The following is a 19,338-nucleotide window of genomic DNA, read 5'->3' as shown; positions in this document are numbered from 1 at the left end:
TTCCCTCGTTGTCTGCTGACCCCGTCTCAGAGTCCGATACTCATCTAAAAAAGTAATTTGACGAGTAGAGCGTTGCTCAGGTATGGTGCTGTGAGTGGATACATCAGACTCGCTTTCAGTTGTGGTTGTCAGCTCATTAGTTGTGATTTCACTGGTGGTGTTGGTGATTGTCACTTCACTCGTTCCCTGTTTATACAGGTGATCATATTTGTGGCTAAAGGTCAATAACCTACCACTATCATAGTCATTGTAGTCTTGATTCAACTTTCTCTGTTTGTGTGCCATTATATCCTCCTCATGCATCTTGAGACGGTCTTTAATAGTTGTTAACGATTTATTCAACAGTTCTGATTCCATGTTCTTACTGAGGTAGTCCATGACTTCTTTTATTTCTTCCAATAAATCCTCACGATCCAACCATGCGTATTTGATTAGGATCTCCAGCATCCTCCTTGAACTCTGTGCAGAATTCGTCGACCATTCCTCCAACATTTTGGGATTTGGTTTCTCGTAAGTGGGGGTGGTAAAAATTCTAAGGCCCCTGGGCACCATGTCTTGGTCAATGTAATTTTGTAGTGAGGTCGCTTCCCACCACTTTGAGATCCCATTCCTTTTCAATTTCTAATATTTCTTTAGTTTTTCTTCAATGGGTTCGCCCTGAGTGGGAATGTCTTTTGTAATTATACTGGGCCCTGTTTTTCTTGTGAAAAGGGCTCTTGCCGCTGATCTGCGCTCATGTATATTCCGGAACACTCACTAGGTTGGCATCCCATTGAATTCTTTTGCCAAAGAAATTATGTATATATAGAGAATTCCTATTGTATGCTTCAAAACTCATTTTCACAGTAAAGAGCTCTAACTGTGAATTATTTCTTGTAATTCACGTGCTTAATTTATTTGCAGGATATTTAGGTTCGGTAAACATATAGAAATATTAAACATTACATTTCGTCGTTCTTTCATTACTGGTTAAAAAGTGCTTTCACAATGACAGTGCTGCTCCTAGAACGTTAATCTGAACACCGTTTCAGGCCCTTGCAAACATCTACCATTGAATCCTCCCCAGTAAGGGAACATAAACATTGCATGCAAACACAGAAGCCTGTCAGAAAAATTTTACACAGTCCCACATTGCACTATACATTCTTTCTTTATATGTCTTGTTAAACATACTCTATAATGTCAATATAGTACAAAAAAAGCACATTTTAGAATACATATTTTAATTACCTTACAATGTGCTTTGTATTTAAAATCTGATTTATAATAATACATGATGCTGCATGAAGCACATTTTAAGTATTGGCACGTTATCCCCCAACAAAAATACCCATTTTTCAAAACATTGACAGACATTTCTGCAGTCTCCGGCAAAAAAGAATATTTAATGGATGACTCTTAAATGCTCTAAATCTTTCTAAAGAGTTCTGAAATTAATTAATAAAACATGTAATATAAAAATACATAACAAATATATTCACTGAATAACACAAAGGTTAAGTTATAGTTGGGTAAGGTTATTTCTGCTTTTTAAATGCTAGTTTTTATATTATTACAACACCTAACTATAACATCACTTTAACCTTTTTTTCAGTGAATTTCTAGGATTTTAAAACTTATACTTTGCCTAATTATAACATCCCATTAACATATGTTTTTTTCTGTGAATTTCTCAGGTTTATCAACGTAAAGTAAGCTCTTGTTACCATACCTAGCAATAACATCACTTTATCCTTTGTATTTTTCAGCGAATTTCAGTTTTTTTTTATTACGTACAGTAATATCTTATTACCATACCTAACTATAGCATCACTTTAACCTTTGTTGTTTTTCAATAAGTTTCTGAGGTTATTCACCATGACCTCCACCCCACATTGTCCTGGTTTATATATTTTAGATTTTTTTTTCTCCACAGTACCCTGCGGTGCCACAGCTAAACCGCAATCCGCAGTACTGCAAGACAATGCAAGCTTCACTTGTTGAAGCTTGTATGGCCTGGTGTTGCCATGCCTCCTGTAGGAGTCCAACATAATATATGCACAATTTTTTATTTTTTTATTTTGGCCTCTTGGGGACACAGAAGTGCCGGGTTAATGGTAGCCATACAGTGCCCACTTGTGTTTTCTTTTCACTTTGGCTTCAAGACACATGGGACCGAGCCCCGTAATCCTGTAATGGTGGCAGCAACATTTGTCTTCATGTTTCGGCCAGCCAATCAGATCACTTGAACCTGCGGTAATGGTTTGACCGACTTTTTTTTTTTTTTAAAGCCCTCTCAGCCAATCAGAGTAATGTACTTCTTAAAAATGCAGTTCCACAAGACTGCTGGAGCACCAACCATCTGGACATCACTATAATTTTAACCCCTTCATAACCACCACAAGTGCCGCTTTAAGTGCAAATTCGTCAAAAACACTGAATATATTTACACCTAATAATGAAGAGCACATTTTCTGAGTAAAGTTCTAATTTTCTGCCAAATATGAGGTAGTTCTGTTAAGCTGTTCTTTTCTGTATCACTTCTCAAAACTTCCTATGGGAATTAACATGGGAAAACAATGTTTTGGGACCCCCAACTTTTTATCGGCCCCTGCTTGAAGGATCACCACAAAACGTTCCAGGACAGAGCTGATGTGAGTAAACTTTTTAAAAAACAATTGTGAGAATGCGTAACATGGTGCCAAAGTTATTAGCGAAACAATTAAAGCTCTTGCTATGGAAACACTGAATAAATTATAACTACACAGTGGCGACCACTACTAGGTCATTTACATCTATATATACATATATATTTACATATGTCTATCTGTAGATTAATAGATAGATATGCATATATATTAGGTCATATTTCGCAATGAAATATGGGTTTAATCTTTATAACTGCAACAAACCACTCTTCATAGCTTTACAGTTGCTCATTGTTTAATTAGAATTATATTTATACAAGCTAAAAAAACCCAGAACTTTCTGGTTCAAGTTGTTAGAGGCACATTGCAGTGAACTGCTTCATAAATCTTACACTTGACAAGATTAATGTGTTTTTAACAAAGCAAGAATGTTTTTTCTAAAAATTCCTAACTTAATAATTCTTTTCACGTTTCTTTTACTGTCTACTAAATAATGTTGTCCAGTATTTAACTTACTGTTTTCAATAAATGTTTCCCCGTTTAAAAAAAATCTCTTTAAGGCTCACTTTCCCAAACGCGAGCTAAAATATAAAAAATACATTGAGAGTAACTTGTCTAATATGGTCCTATATCGCTATCTTGGGGTTCTAGTACCATTTACAAGCCACTAATTTTTAGACCTTGAGTTCTATGATATCACCACAGCACCTGTAAATGTGGCCCAGTAACACTTGTTATTTGGGGCAAACTTTTATTAGAACTTAGGAGTGCTGAAAGCTCCACTGAAGATAATGAAGCTGAAGCAACCTATAAAAGCTGCTCTCAAGCTTACAATGTCCTAATCCGCAGCCTGTGCATCCCTCTTTCCTCTGCCTCTCCAGGATATGTTTATTGGGCCATACCTCACAGTGTCACTAGAGCCTCAGAAGGTGGGCGGCAAGAATTCCTGTCAGTTTCTTGGTCTCTCAGGCTCAGCTGAACAAGTAAAAGCAGTTTAGCCAAAGCCCAGGGAGAAATCGGGGCTAACATCAGGCTCCTTTCAGAGCTGTTGCTGTGTGTGTTCAATAGTGAACTGCTGTGGCCCTAAGCATGTGGCTGTAATTGTAGAACCCAAAGAACAAGTGCTGTGGAACAAAGGCTTCGGAGGCGCAGTGCGTTTCAGCCACTTCTGCCTCCAAGTAGACATTTGTTTTTAAATGAAGACATTCTGCCCTCATGGGTTGGAATATTCTAATAGCTGTATAGCCTGCCGTAGCAGAATAAACCAGCAATTAAAGGCCCGCTCTCTTGTTATAGGCCTGAACACTGGAGTGGGTCGGTATAGCATGCTACAGTGAGATATGAGACTATATCACTACAGTGCAAAGATGAAGTTGCAAGTTATTACCAAAATACAGTGAAATGAACATAAGAAAATGCTTTAATGATACTTTGCTTGAACTAGCATTTTCTTTCTTCCTGACTCAAGGTCACGGAGAGTGCCACTGTGGGGAGTGCAAATGCCACGCGGGCTACATTGGTGACAACTGCAACTGCTCAACAGAAACCGACAGCTGTATGTCAGTCGATGGACAGATGTGCAGTGACAGGGGCAACTGTGTTTGTGGAAGATGCCAGTGTGTGGAGCCAGGAGCTTTTGGAGAGACGTGCGAGAAGTGCCCCACTTGTCCTGATGCTTGTGGCACCAAAAGGTTTGTTAGATTTGTGCCCACTTGGAACATTGTGTTGACCTAGTCTTTTCTAAATGTAAGTCTCTTAATATGTTGTGGGAGCACACTATAAAATTAAAATTGCTAAAGTTTCAATAGAAACAGGTCATCCTGTTTTGGTAATACATTTTTACATTGCCTTAATTCTTTTTATCAAAATAAAATGTTGTTTGGAAGGTAAACTCTCATATATATAATAATTAGTGACAACATTGAACAGGTGTATAATCTTTAGAGGTTTAAAATGGGATTTGGTCAGCTAATGTTTGAGTTCAAAGGTATCATTTAGTTTCAAAAGATGTGCATTGGTTGCTTCAGTATGTGCCTGAGAGAAATCACAGACTTATTATTATTATTATTATTATTATTTTTTTTAATTTCAAAGAATTTATTGGACGGATCATTTTTAGGTCTGTCTTGACATCGCAGGTGTTGCCAGACCTAATGTAATCAAATTAAAAACCACTATTAGGAGTACTAAAGAGAGTGATTTGGCTTCATCCACATGTTAATAGCCAAGAATACATATTTTTGATTGGGCAGAAATTGTGTCCTTCCTTCAAAAAAGTGCTTCCCCTCCACACAATGATTTGATTATTTTGCTTATTTATCCAAATGCCTCAGCCAGCAGCAGTAGTCTGCCTGAGCTTGAATTTTCAGAAGGACACACACATACAATACACTGCCATGCTGTTAAAGTGTCTTAGATAAGTAAATAATTTACACTGTAATGAGGAATGTATTGCAGTCCCAGCACCCACCCCTTTGCATCATTAACTTTAGACTTCAGTTTGCAGCTTTGCATTTGAGAGTAGTATGGATGCTCGGGGTAACCCAAATTTACATTGATTTTTAGGTCTACAATGAATTGCAACTGTCGCTTGGCCTTATGTTATCATCAAAATAGAGCTTTCAGAGTACTACTGAGAGAGGGGCATCCATATTGTTTCTGATTGGGCCAAATGTGTGTGCTTCCACTAGAGAGACTGCGTTCACTGCACTTTTTACCTTGTGGTAAAGTTTATACTCCATGCAGCCGGACTGACTTGATTATGTGGCACAAAATGGTCATGATATAGACCTGATCTGTTTTTTATTAAATGCTAGGATAAAGACACTACCCGTGCCGTAGTTAGTGTGTAAAAGTAAATATATTTTAAGTTTGCATTATGACACTATAGTAAAGCCTAAAGACAGGCATATTGTTACATGGAATGTCTCAGCTTACCGTAGTGTGACAATAAAGTAAATAAAATAGCGATGGGTAGAATGCTTGAATTAATCTCGTCCACTGGTTATTACTTGAGGAGCATCCCAGGCCATCATTATTTTGCTCAACATGCCACCTCAGATTAAACCCAGCTATCAGTAAATCAACCTTGGTCCTGCTCCAGTAGGAACAGTCTAGCCCAAACTGCTGAGCCAGGCCCTCCCTGAACCAGAAAACAAAAAACCCAATTGGGGCTCTTCTTTTGGGTTATGGTAATAAGCTTTAGGCCTGATTTGCGCACTGGAAACCGTTATAACTGATGACATAGGTCCAGTCGACTTAGTCATAAAGGTTATGACTTATGCAGACAGTCTTCCTTTTTAACTGTGGAAAGCATTTGTTAAAGCCAATAAGCCTCTAACAGTTGGTGGTTTATCACACTGTGTTACAGGTTATAGACATGTATTTTGTTACATGTAATCAATTTCACAGATTACTATTGTATGCAATGCTTTTGGCATTGGACAACAACTTTGACTAGCCCTGGAGGTTCACTTTGTGATGATTCTTGTTAGGTGCTGTTAAGAGGGCTTGTATATTGTTTTGGAAGCTGTATTTTTTCTACGTGCTTGTCAACTACCATGCATACAGTTATGATATTACAGTTTATTTGCTCTTAAATAAAGACTGCGCTTGGTAGGATGTAAAGCAAATTGTAAATGCGTCATCAATTTATTAGGCAGCGCCATTCCAGTTAGATTTGATCTATTTATTATGAAACGTTATGACAAAGCCAGTAGTCCTGACCTAATTATTCTGAAAAGCATGTGTTAACGACAATATGCTTTTAAGGATGGATTGTCATTACACTGTGCTAAAGCGAGCAAGTATTTTGTTGCATGTAGTTTTGCCTGTCGTAGGCAAGGATTTCGGTGTTGGTGGTCCAACGGAACAAATAAAGGGGGGAGAAATAAGATATGGAATGCAATAATCCTTGTTAGGCTCTTAGGAGTGATAGCCGTTTGCTTTGCTGACTGTAATTTTGCTTATTTTTGTGCTCTTATGACTGTATGCCGGATGGCTGCCTTGTGGAGAGCCTGTTCTCAGTGCAGTAGGCTTGAGTTGGGTATGGTGGCAAGCCAGTGGTAAAGGCCTGATCATTTATTATGAAATGTTACAATAAAGGCAGTGGACCTTGGATTGTGAAAAGTCAATAGAAATCTAAGGGTGGATTGTTATTACTCTGAATTAAAGCCAAAATGCAGGTATTATTGTTAAACGGAATCTCACAGATTACCATAGCAGGCAATGGTTTTGGTGTTGGCCACCCCTTGTGACAAACCATGGATATAGAAGGTTTGCTCTGTGAGACTCCTTGTTAATCCATGTTCGAAGCGACAGTGTTTTGCTTTGCCAACTGTAATTATGTGTACATTTGCAATTTTATGACTGTATTCCTGATGGTTGCCTTGTGAGCAACCTATTGTAGGCCTGAGTTGGTCATGCGTACAAGCCATAGATAATAACTATAGGCTTGATATGTGTAAAGGGAAATTACATGCTAAATGCCATAGGTGTGTACTGTTTATTATGAAGAGTTATTACAAAGGCCGTAAGCCTGGCTTATTTTTTGTGAAAAGTATATTGCAAAGCCTAATGGCTTTGCCGTTAAACTTTTCACAATAAATCTAACAGTGAATTATTATCACAGTATGTTACAATCTGTAGAAAGATATTTGTTTACATTTAATCTCACAGATCACCATGGTAGGCAAGGGTTTTGGTTTCGGTCACTCCCTTTGACTAAACATGGGAGTAGATGCTTACTGTGATGATTCTTGTCAGGCTCTATTGAGAGGTGTTTGAAATTGTTTTGCCAACTGTCATTTTCTATATATTCCTATGCCTAATGGTTGCCAGTTAATGCAAACTTCAGCAGGTCTATGCTGTATGTAGTGTCAAGCCATTGGTAAGCGTTAGAGGCATTATTGGTTCACTGGAAAAGTTATGTCAGGTTCCTTAGGTGTGATCTGTTTACAATGGAAAGTTATGACAAAGCAAGTAGGCCTTACTTATTCTGAAAAGCATGTGTAAAAAACAATAATAGACTTTAAGGATCGATTGTTTTACAGTGTGCTAAAGGCTATAGGCAGGTATTTTGCAACTTGGAATTTCAGATTACTGTAGTAGACAATGGTTTAGGTGTTGGTGTTTGGCATGCAACCAAGTAGGTAGATGATTTGTACTATATAAATCCTTATTAGGCTCTATTAGTACAGATTTTATATTGTTTTGGAAACTCCATTTGGTATATATTTGTAATTTTATGACAGTATACCTGATAGTTGCCTTGTGGGAAGTCCTCTATGACCAACACAGTGAGAGTTGTTTTTTTTTACATGACACTGATAAAGGTTACAGTCCTGACTGTTTATAATGACAGGTTTTTATAAAGGCTGTAGACCTGATATACTGATTGCTAAAAGCATATGTTAGTCAATAACCATGTAAGGGTAGATTATTATTAATCTCTAATAAAGTCTACAGATAGTTTTTTTTTTACATGAAATCTCAAAGAGTACTGTTGTAGGCAAGGGTTTTGGTGTTTGTTACCCCCCTCTGACAAGCTGTGGGTAAAGAAGATTTGCACTCTCAAAATCCTGGTTAGGCCCACTTGGGAGAGATAAAATTTGGTTTTGCTAACTCTAATTTTGAGTACTATGTATTTAATAACTGTATATCTGATTGATGTCTTGTGGGAAAGCTTAAACTCTGTACAGGAAGCCTCAGTTGGTTATTGTGACAAGTCAATGATAACAGGTGGAGGCTTGATTGGTTCATTAGGAAACATATTTCTGATGCCATAGGTCTCATCTGTCTATTATGAAAAGTTATGATATGCACTATAATTCTGGCATATTAATTGTGAAAGCATACTTTACAGTCAATAGGCATTTAAGGCTAGGTTGCTATCTCTATGTATTGAAGCCAACACATGGGTTATTTTGTTAAATGAAGTGTCACAGATTACCTTTGTAGGAAAGAATGTTGGTGGTGTTTACTGCCTCTGAGAAATTCTAGGGAAAGAGGAGATGCACCATAATAATTCTTGTTAGAATCTCTTCGTATTTGTCAGTCAGAATAATGTAATAAAAATATCATTAAATAATACATAGATCCATGTATATAAATATATATCCATATAGCTAAAGAGGGAGCCTTTGGGTCAGATTTGGTCTGTCTGTCATTTACACTCTGTTTCCAACCATGACGTCATACCGCATGGGGTAGTGGCTCAGTAACTGCCTTTCTTACCTTTTGAAGGACTGCATTTTCTGATCACGTGTGTACATCCACCTGAAAATGAGTGTGCTTCAGTGTCACAGCTGGTTGGACAGTCCTTTAGTGTTCAATGTTCTCCTTTTATTGTTTCCCTTTCATTTCTTTGCTTCTTTTCTTTTCGTTTTAATGTTTCCCAAGAGGATATTACAGCTCTCCAGGCAGTGCTGACGGTGTACTTGCTCGCCGCTCATTTAATCTGAAGTGTGCTGCATTTCAAGTGGCTACTTCTTCTAAACAAAGACCATTATGGAGTGCTGTTGCCATAGTGCATCCATTTTTTACCATTCTATGATGTCCCCACACGTTAGTTCTAAATGTGGCGGCCACGCTGCAACTTTAATGCAATGATAAACTTTTTAGAATACCTTCAGCAAGATGGACATCTGCCGCTATGTTTAATTTCATTATTGCAAGCATATGCCTACTACATGTTTTCTTTTTCTACTTGCATTTGTTGAGTTTGTGTGTTTTTGTTGCGATTGTGTCCAAGGGTGATTGCAAGAATGAGTCAGTGGATGGATGAATGGGTAGATGCGTGGGTGCATAAGTGCAAATTATGAGAAACAGAGGGCATGCTTAAGTGCCTAAACCCTTAAATGGCATGAAAGGCAGTTTCACTGATAATCCAGACATATTTGTATTGCCAATGCTTATTGACAGTGGTACTATTTAAATGTTTCATATTTGGCAGAAAAGAGTTTTAAAATCTGCCTCTAGGCTAATGGAGAGAAAACCACTGGTTTTGTGATATTTCTCTGCTCCAGGACATTTTGTTTCTTAGATTGAACAAAATAAACTAAAATAAATATAGAACAAAATAAACTGTAAAATAAATATAGAACAAAATAAACTGTAAAATAAATACAGAAAAATACTCATATTTGCGAAAATGATATCTGCTACATCTGTATCAAAGCTCTGTAGCTCTAAACTGGTCCCATGGCCAATGTTTAGTTTTCAGCACTGTAGAATTGGGATCCGATCTATGCGCATACCTTTATGTGCAAAAATTAGAACAATAATATTTCTTCAATTTTGTGTGTTCTGCATTTTTTCCACATTCCATGAATGTCTTTCAATTACTGGAATGCGGATAGAAGAGATGCAAAGCAGGGCTAATTTTGTGGCTGAAGTGCACAGTCCATTCCAGATTGCCAAGCTTAAGTAGCAGTCTTCACTGATATGATAACACAGGCACCGCTCCAAGCCCCTTGGAGCTCTCCCAGACATAACCATTGAATCAGAGGCTTGCAGTGATAAACCTCCTGTGTGGCTCTCAGATAGAGATCCTTGTGGCCCAAACCATGACTAACAGTTTGTTCTGCCTTTTCTCTGCTTGTAGGGATTGCATTGAATGCCGCCTGTTCAGCTCGGGCAGGCTGGCTGCCAACCATACCTGCCAAAAACTCTGCAAGGATGAGATTGTGACGGTGGAGGTTCTCGGTGAGTACCACACAATGGGACATATTTTGCTAAATGAGCTATTCCAGAACACCACTTAGATGTGTCTGTTTTTGTGGATAAGGGGAGGGATTAAGTGCCTTTTATATGGAAATACATTTGCTTATATCTACTCCAGATGTACGTCTCCTTGTAGTCACTGCATTACATTGTCTGGACTACCTGCTCATTTAACGTGGGCTGTTCAAAGGAAAAATAAACATTAATTCTGTGCTTGAACAGGGGATGTTGAGGTAAGAGGCTGTAAGCTCAAAACCATTATTGGTTCATTGATTCATTAGTTATTGTTCCATCCAGTTCCTAAGCTAATGCATAATTTAAGAAATGCATAAAAAGAGCTGGTATATAACAGCAAGCTATTGATTGCCATCTAATAGACTTGTTCAGAATTACGAGTGGCTCTGGATCCGCTACAACTAAATTAGAAACTATTCCATAACTTGAACGCAGTTTACAAAAGTATGGCATAATATCTCGGTTTACTCAAGCCCCAGAGTATTTGCTTGGTTTCAGATTCTTATGGATTTGACCAGCTAATTGAGTACCTTTCCATTCATGAAAATCTGGCGGACCTTGACTGTCAAAAAGGTACAAGGGAATGAGAGGATTTAACGGCAGCCACTTGATTGCGTCCTCCCTAAACTGCTATGACAAAAAGCAAACAAGTGACAAGTCTTAGAAGAAGACTGTTCAAATCCTGGAATTTCCCCTGTTATTGTAGGGTCTGTAGAGCTAGATCTCCAGACATGTGAAGGACACACAAAGTTCCAACAAAGTCAAACATTTGTCAGGTGTGGCCTCACACTCCCCCTAGGTGTCATCCTTCATCAGCCACACCTCATTCATCAAAGAAACTTGCAATGGTGATTGTTGGTTCTTTGGTGAATGAGGTGTGGCTGGTGATGAGCAGTCTTGTTCTACGACTTGTCACTTGTTTGCTTTTTGTTGTAGTACCTTTCCATACAGACATAAACCTCAAGTAAAAAGTCTCAACCTCTGTTTTTTTGCAGCCAACTCTACTTCCCCTGCATCCTCCCTCTCTTCATTCCTTGAGCCAACCACCAGTTTCATTCATCCATATTCTTGTATGACACAGATAGACCAGTATAAAAGTTATCCCACTGCTCACTTGTCAATGCTCATGTACCCTTGTGACCCAATTTAATTGTCAACTGTTAAAATAGCCTCTGTCAGCTAGGATGAGAAGTTTTTGCTTTAACTTTTTTCTCAGCAACTTCATGATTCGTAAGTATAGAGAAAGAATTCCACAGCCAAGCATGGAAACTTGCAAGATTGTCCTATCTCATTCAACTGAAGGTTCACTGGGATATCTTATCTGCAGAATGTTGGAAGTGAGGCCTCTGGTTAATAACACTTGCGTTTTTCTTGCAATAATCTCAATTATACGCCACAAAGCTTCTTGCGTCTTTTTCTTCAACTCAGTGTTTTTTTTATGTATATTTTTCATCTCTGGTGCTGTAGATCTCATACTGTTATATAATCCTCATTTGTATCAGAGAGAACATGACAACACTGTATAAGGAGGCACGTTTGGGAGATGGGATATTAGAAACCTTGCCAGCCCATACTATAGATTCTGCTGGAGAGGAGCGCAAGTCATTCACCTTAAAAGAAACCTTAGATGCAATCCTGGCTCAAAAATCCAGCAAAGCCCCTGGCTTGGGACAGAATCCCAGCAGATTTATTCCAGAATGAACCTTATCTCTGGGGACCCTATATTAATTGCCTGTCGAACGCACTGATGGCTGGAGCACCGATCCCAAGGTCCTGGAAAGGAGCGTAAATAATCCCTATTTATAAAAAGGGTGATAAATCCACACCAGGAAATTACAGACCAATGAGTCTGATTGACAATATCCAGAAAGTCTATAGCATGCAAATCTTATCTAGGCTATGGGATTGGATTTCCCAGATTCAGATCCAACATCAGTACTATTGATCAGATTGTGTGATTCCTGTACATTAAGCGGAAGATAGTAGACATTGATAGGGGGTTGCTGTATGTTGCCTTTGTGGATCTGTGAGCTGCATTCGATCTTGTCCCAAAGGCAAAACTCTGGGTGGCTGTTCACAAGATCAGGATCCCGCGGGGATCCTGCAGGGACTATTGTCCCTGATACCAGCTTTATATACTGAAAAGTTTGCATGGGTTAGGTGGGTCCCTGCAGGAGAACTGACCGAAGATATTCCAATCAGGAGAGGTGTTAGACAAGGGTGTTTTTGACCCCTACAATATTTCTTTTATACTTAAATGTCTGCATCCCCTATCTTTTAAATTGTGAAAATGACTCCCTAAAGGCGAAGGATTACAAAATACTGTGTCTCCTTTTCGCAAATGAAACTTTGGTATTATCGAACACTCCTCATGGCCTACCTATTCTCTTGCATAAATGTAACACTTTTTGTTTAGAGCATGGCCTGGAAATTAACAGTAACAAAACTAAGTACATGGTCTTTGGTGCCAGGAAGAAAACATTTAAGAGTAAGGTATTCTTAGGGGGAAGCCATAGGATAGTATATATGAATCTGACAATGTGGGTGCAAGACTGGAAGACTCCCATAGATGGGTAGCCCAGGTACTGAAAAGTGTTATGACTCTAAAACAAAGAACAGGGTCTAACATAAGATTTGCCAGTAGATCACCCATTTTTGCTATCTCCCCCCCTTGGAGATATATGATTCAAGCTTGTGAGGGAGCTAGGTGTGGGGCATATTTATGGGGACATTGTAAACTTAACACCCTTGATAAAGCTGAAATGCCTATATGAAGAACCTCTTGAGACTCCCCACCAGTGTGCAGACTCTCCCGATTAACCTAAAATTGATATCTGACATTGCTATGTTGACACCAATCTAATATTGGATAAGGCTCTGGCCCAATAACAATGTAGGTCCCTATAGGGATTGCATTAGAGTCATACTAGATGACCACTATGTTGAGAAGATCCCCTGGCTTGTCCATATTAAAAATTGGCTATTCAAGTTGGGCCTGGAAGGTTTTTGGCTGCAGCCTTCTGCATTAACCCAAGGTGCTCTGGACAAGCTGAAAACGACCCATCAGTTTTTGTATTAGACACAAAACTTTCTGCTGCATCTGATAGATTCCTTCCTGATGTTCAAATGTGTACCTAAGTCTGAACAATACCTGAATATGGTTATCAACCCTTCTGCATGTGCACTTTATGTAAAATTTAGATTGGGCATATTACCGTTGGCTACGTTTACCCATTCTTGGATGAAAAAGGGAGACATATCGAATCTGTGCCCGTTGGGTTGTCAAGTACAAGAGAACAATGAACACTTGGTATTTTTCTGTAAGGCCTATGCTAAACAACGTTCATGCTAGATTATTCCCCTTTGTAAACTTCTCTGGGTTAGGGACCGCCACACAACTCTTAGAGTATGTAAGATACTTGCCGGCAATATGGTATATTTGGTCGAATGCTTTTTTAAATAGCAAGCATATTTATTGTACACTTAGGGGCTGATTACGATGTCGGTCTGGAACTCAGGATTAGGATGTGACCGCCCATAGGGCGGCTACAAACATTCATTTTCCAATGGAAGCTTGTGCAGTGGGCAGAAAATGCCCCCAGCACTAGCGTCCATTGAAAAATGGACGGTTGTGAACATCCCAGCACCGTGTGTCTGACAAAATGCGATGCCTGCCACACGGTGCAGAGATGTTTAGGGGGCACCATAGTTGCACCCCGTCAACATGCGGAGGCCCAGGGGGAAAGGGCTAGGGGCCCCCAAAGTCATTTCCCGACAGCTTTTTCATGTTGGAAAGGCCGACATGGAAAGGCTGTCAAAAAATGATATCATGATCCCGACAGCAGAGCCACCGTCATTAAGGGATCATAAGCATTTCCGATGCTCCAACGGGCTTCTTGAACTGCAGCAGACAGTCCCTCCGCCCGGTGCCTCTGCCCACTGCATTGTAATGAGGCTGGCGGACTGCAAGGCAGATATCGGTAGGACCGACACCGACGTGCCATCGGGGTTGGTCCCACCGACATCGTAATTTGCCCTATATGTCTTTTCTTAATTGTATTTATGATTGGTTTGTGCCCCTTTTATTGAGGATTTTAATTTACCTCTTTGTAAATCGTGCTAGTTTTGGGATGCTTCTACTGAACACTTTTAATCCATTTTATTATATGGTTATGGATTTGTAAAAATATGATGAGGCACGTATTGTTGGACTGTAATTACCCTCACGATTTAGTATTACCTCGAAATAATTTCTCAAAATGAACTTGGACCTTTTTTATTATATCTCTATTTTAAATGTTTTAGAATGTTCCTTTTATGATTTTATTCAACCGGATAAAGGACATATGATGATAACATTTTTAGATGCTCATTCAGCACTAGTGGAACTTCCAGTGGACAATACTTACTCATGCTTTACTGAATCCAGCTGCAGCCTGGTGAATTTTTGGATCGCTAATGAAATCTGTGGAAAAAATTCCAGTTGTATCTTGGAACTTGTAATTGGTATCTGTTGCATTAATTCTTGTGTTTAACCATTAGACCATCCCTTGTTGTTTGTCGGTTGTACATATACAGTTCATTTTCCCAAAACACATGGAACGGGTCCTAGTGTTATACATTTGTAACTAGCAATCCGAAATTTTTATGCAGGGAGACAATTTAACCTAGATGTTTTTTCAAAAGGACCATGTCCAAAAATACTTTCGAAGAAAGTAGAGTGCCTTTTTCCACAATTCAGGCAACATATAATTACATTTGTCCCTCCTAGGTTGGTTTTACAAGGGTTGACCAACTGTCAGGTATATGGGGACTGCTGGGGAGGGGTTGAGGTGAGTCCAGGTGTATTGGAGAATCCACTGCACCATCTCCAATGCCCTCAATCTAATGTAATGCAGAAATTATGTTAAATTATGTAAAGGAATCATATGGTATGTTTAATATCATTTAGTTAGCACTCGGTTTCATAGTGCTGAGTGAGGTGGCCCTAGGAGCAACAAAAACAGAAATGTGGTGAAGTACAAATAGAGAGGGATAACTTTGTGTAAGGAGGGAAAAGAGAAGAAAACGTGTGGCCTCAGATGCTTGACCTTTTGAGTCTCTGGATCGAAAAAAAGAGCCAAGGAAGAACTTAAAGTTTGAGCGGTAAAATACAAAAGCCCGTAGCAGGACCAAAAATGGCCCAAAGTACTGCAAAAATTATTTTGAGTGAGACTTGCTTCCTAATCGAAGTGAGTGAAGATGTGAAAAAAGGGGGTTTGAGTGGCAGAAGCATGTGCAACCTATAAGCATGTAGGCTGCCTTGTTTTCAGTAACCGGAAAGTGTTGAAGACAAAGTTTAGGAATTGCCAAGTACAGGAAGTTAGAATAGTCCAAATGAGAGACAACTTGAGCCAAAATAGCCAATCTCTTGCAAACATGCTTAAGTTTGGGTAGAAACTTATGTAAATTGCACAGATGACTCACAGTAAGGCACAAATTGAATTTACAGCACCTATAGGCAGGGCCACTGGAATTTTGCGGCAGGGGAGGACCAAAATGTGCGTCAGGGTTGAGTAAATTATGCAGCAAGGAAAGGCAAATTATGCAGCGTAATGTGGCACATTTTATTGTAGTATTGCTTCATTATTTTGCCATTTTTACACTTGTTAACACTGTCTGGTCTTGGGTTGGACCTCATTAGTACCAAATTAACACCCAAATATAGCCATAAGCAACGGAAAAGTGGCCAGTCCAACTTTGCGAAGAGCCTTGCACTGCACGGCAACACGTGTTGCTGCGTTTTCAGTAACTTTTGGACCGCTTGCCCTAGAAACATTTTTTTTGTCAATCTTCTGACCATGCAGCAGATGATAGATTATGCGGCAAGTGTGGCAAATCTACAATTATGTGAAAAAGGCTGCAGCCGCCAATCGCATAATTCCACTGGCCCTGCCTATAGATGAGATACCGACTGGCCAGGGTCCCAGGTCAGTGAGTCAGTACCTGTCCAGTTAGGGCTCAAGTCCTTTGCCAACCACCACCACTGTTTTTTACCAGCATTGCGTTTGAGCCAGTGGCCACTCACCCTTCCTTGGTAAGAAAACTAGAATGATGCTGATGAAGAACTTTTTAACCCAGTGATAAACTGAGTATCATCAGCATTCCTGTAGAAGTGGGGAAGAGTCGTCAATGAATGATCTTAAGGGGTCGTACATAAATGTTAAGTAGGGTGCACTTGAATTGTGCCAGTGGCATGTGTCAAAGTTATATAGATTTATTTTGCTGTGCTTAGTGAATGGGAAATCTGGCACAAAACGTAACCAAATCCGCAAAGAATTTGCAGAGGACATGTACTGTGCTGGCCAGAGGAGAAACAGCCATTCCGCTCTTCGCATCAGGGAACCTAAACAAACACGCATTTCCTCTCCTCCCGCCTGCTTGTGGAGCGTGGGTAGAGAGGGGTTTACAGTGTTGCGTTTTTTTTCCTTCCGAGAGTTAACATTTTCGGCTATTTCAGGCATTCGAACGCGGTGCCTAATGCGCTCCATATGGACCAACAGGAAAACCTCTCGCACATAAAGGAATTCGAGCTCCCTCGAGCAGCCCTGTTCCAGGAAAGACCCTGCTGAAATCCCCGCAGTCAAAAACAGCTGAGCAGCAATAACATTAGCCAGAGCGTTATGTCACTGCATGAACATTTGGTAATTCGACTTTCGGCTGATGCCAGCTTTTCGCATTCATGTATTACGAATCACGTTCTGCCAACAATTACACTACAGATGCCTAAGGAATGTCCTTGTTTTCTTTTTTCCAGACACCGTTGACGAAGAGGCGGTTCAGTGCGTTTACAAAACAGAAAATGACTGCGTAATGAGATTCACCTACTCCGAGGACGCCAGTGGGAAGTCTATCCTGACAGTTCTGAAGGAACCAGGTGGGTGTCAGTGGCGCATGCGCGGCTGCGCAGCATGCATGTATACAGGGGTCGACAAACCTATGGTAGGGGAAAAACCGAAGATAAAGCAGCAAGCAGCCCAGCTCTCTTTTGGTTAAGAAAAAGATAATAAAATGTGTTGGTTGTCTTTACCCGCAGAGCGTGTGCAATATCTTTTCCACCCTAAGAAAGGATAGCTTGTTTCGTGATTCAGCGGTAAAAGACAGCAGCGTGATACAGTCCAGAGACAAATTCGTTTCAGCAGCCTTCGAAACATCACAGAGCTTTTGTTAGTGACTATATAATATAACCAACCAAGTGGAAGAAGCCTCAAGTTTGTGCAGCACCGACATCTGCTGGCCACAGAATGCGTTGCATTTTGCCTATTGCTCAACACGCCTCTTTACTGCAAAAAACGAACTGGCATGGCCAATGTCAGTCAATCTGTATCGTCTGTCAGAGTGTCAGCATGCATATGCTCACACTCTGGCACTTATCGAATAATTATTCTGGCCCCTCACATGTTATGCGAGGCGTTAAAATAATTGGCACACTTACTAGCTGTAGAGGCCAACAAGCGTAGAGGCCAACAAGCGTAGAGGCAGAGATGTTATCAGAGCAGTCGCAGCACACGTGCAAATGGGTATAATTGTGGCTGGCCCCTTGCACACCCTTCACCGAGCAAAAAAATTCAAATAGATGAGGATGTAAAATACTTCATAGTCTATGGGAACCTGATTAGCAAGGAGCTAACAATAGTGAATGTATATGACCCTAATGTGGACGACACAGACTTCTATGTCCACTTGAGCAGACAACCAGTTCCCTATTTGGGGTCCACGATTATATGGATGGGACATTTTATTGCATAGAAGGCTATTATGTATAGGCCACACTACATACAAAAAAAGAATGCCAGCAGTATTAAACCAAATTATGTCTCAACAGGACATTGTAGAGATAAGGGGAAGACATCACCCTCAAGAGAGGGAATACTCACACCATATAGTTTTATGCTACCTACAATAGAATAGCTTTTGTACAGATACAGGCATTATGTACAATATGTCACATAAAGTTCTTGAGAAGAGTCCTATCTTATCTTTTGCCGGTGCGATTCGTGTACTGTCTGGGCCATTACAGAGCCTGAGCACCAATATGGAAACTGGCAGCATCAGTACTGAAGGATGCAGTTTTCTGAAAGACAGTGGGAACTGAAATTGAAAATTAATTTAATGTACTGCCAGCACCAGGCAGAAAGAGTGGGATGCTTTTTAAGTGGTAATAAGAATTACAGTGCTTTGTCATGTCATTGTCAGTAGCGTCTGCTACCGAACGGGGGGGGTGGGGAGCAGAGGGGGGTGGAAATATATTTTTTTAAATGCACTTACGTGGGGCTGGCCGCTGCCTCTCCTTTGCCCTCTTCTCTTCTCCGGCGGCAGGAAGCACACAGCCTATCAGAATCCCCTAACCAATCACGACGCTGTGTGTCAGCACCGTTGTGATTGGTCTGAACGCTGTAGTTCGCGCTCAGATAGGGGGTGGGAGGCTGTGCATGTTCTCCACCCAGGCTGTGCAATATAGCCTGGTGGAGAACATGCAAAGTACGCATGGCTGTTTGGCCAGCCCAAGACGCCGGCCAAACTGTCATGCGTAATTGTAAAGTGCCTACCGCTCCTCCCCCAGTGGTGCCTAGCCCCACCCCCCAACTAACTGAGCCAGTACAGTAAAATAAATTAATAACGTTGCGTTATTATAATTTTATTTTTCCGTTTTGAACTGCTCAGTGAGCAGTGGGGCGACGCTCCTCCACCTTAGCGGAAAAGCCGCCACTGGTCATTGTTAAAACAATTGGACAGAATATTATATACTAAAGAAAAGAATTGCTGAGATTACACAGATCACAAGGAGTGAGTGGGGAACAGAAAGAGGTGGTGGAAACACTAAGGTCTTAAATATTATAGCAGATAGTCGAGAAGGAGCTACTGCAGAATAAATCTTTCCAGCAGTTATTCCATGGGGGAGATAAGACAGAGAGGCTGCTGGCCTGGCTTTTGA

General features: G+C 40.2%; 1 protein-coding gene across 2 annotated transcripts in view; it reads left to right on the top strand.

Moving 5' to 3' along the window:
- ITGB5 (integrin subunit beta 5) overlaps positions 1 to 19,338 on the top strand; it is a 522,259-nt gene that overhangs the window by 480,913 nt on the left and 22,008 nt on the right. For both annotated transcript variants that reach the window (XM_085647299.1, XM_085647300.1), the window contains 3 exons: positions 4,096 to 4,318; positions 10,231 to 10,331; positions 17,161 to 17,280. In XM_085647299.1, coding sequence (XP_085503425.1) covers positions 4,096 to 4,318; positions 10,231 to 10,331; positions 17,161 to 17,280 — 444 coding nt within the window. The remainder of the gene's footprint in view (positions 1 to 4,095; positions 4,319 to 10,230; positions 10,332 to 17,160; positions 17,281 to 19,338) is intronic.

Source organism: Triturus cristatus, chromosome 3_2 (assembly GCF_964204655.1).
Source record: "Triturus cristatus chromosome 3_2, aTriCri1.1, whole genome shotgun sequence".
Lineage (NCBI taxonomy): Eukaryota > Metazoa > Chordata > Amphibia > Caudata > Salamandridae > Triturus > Triturus cristatus.
The sequence above is the reverse complement of the archived record's forward strand: the minus strand, read 5'-3'. Positions and strand labels throughout refer to the sequence as shown.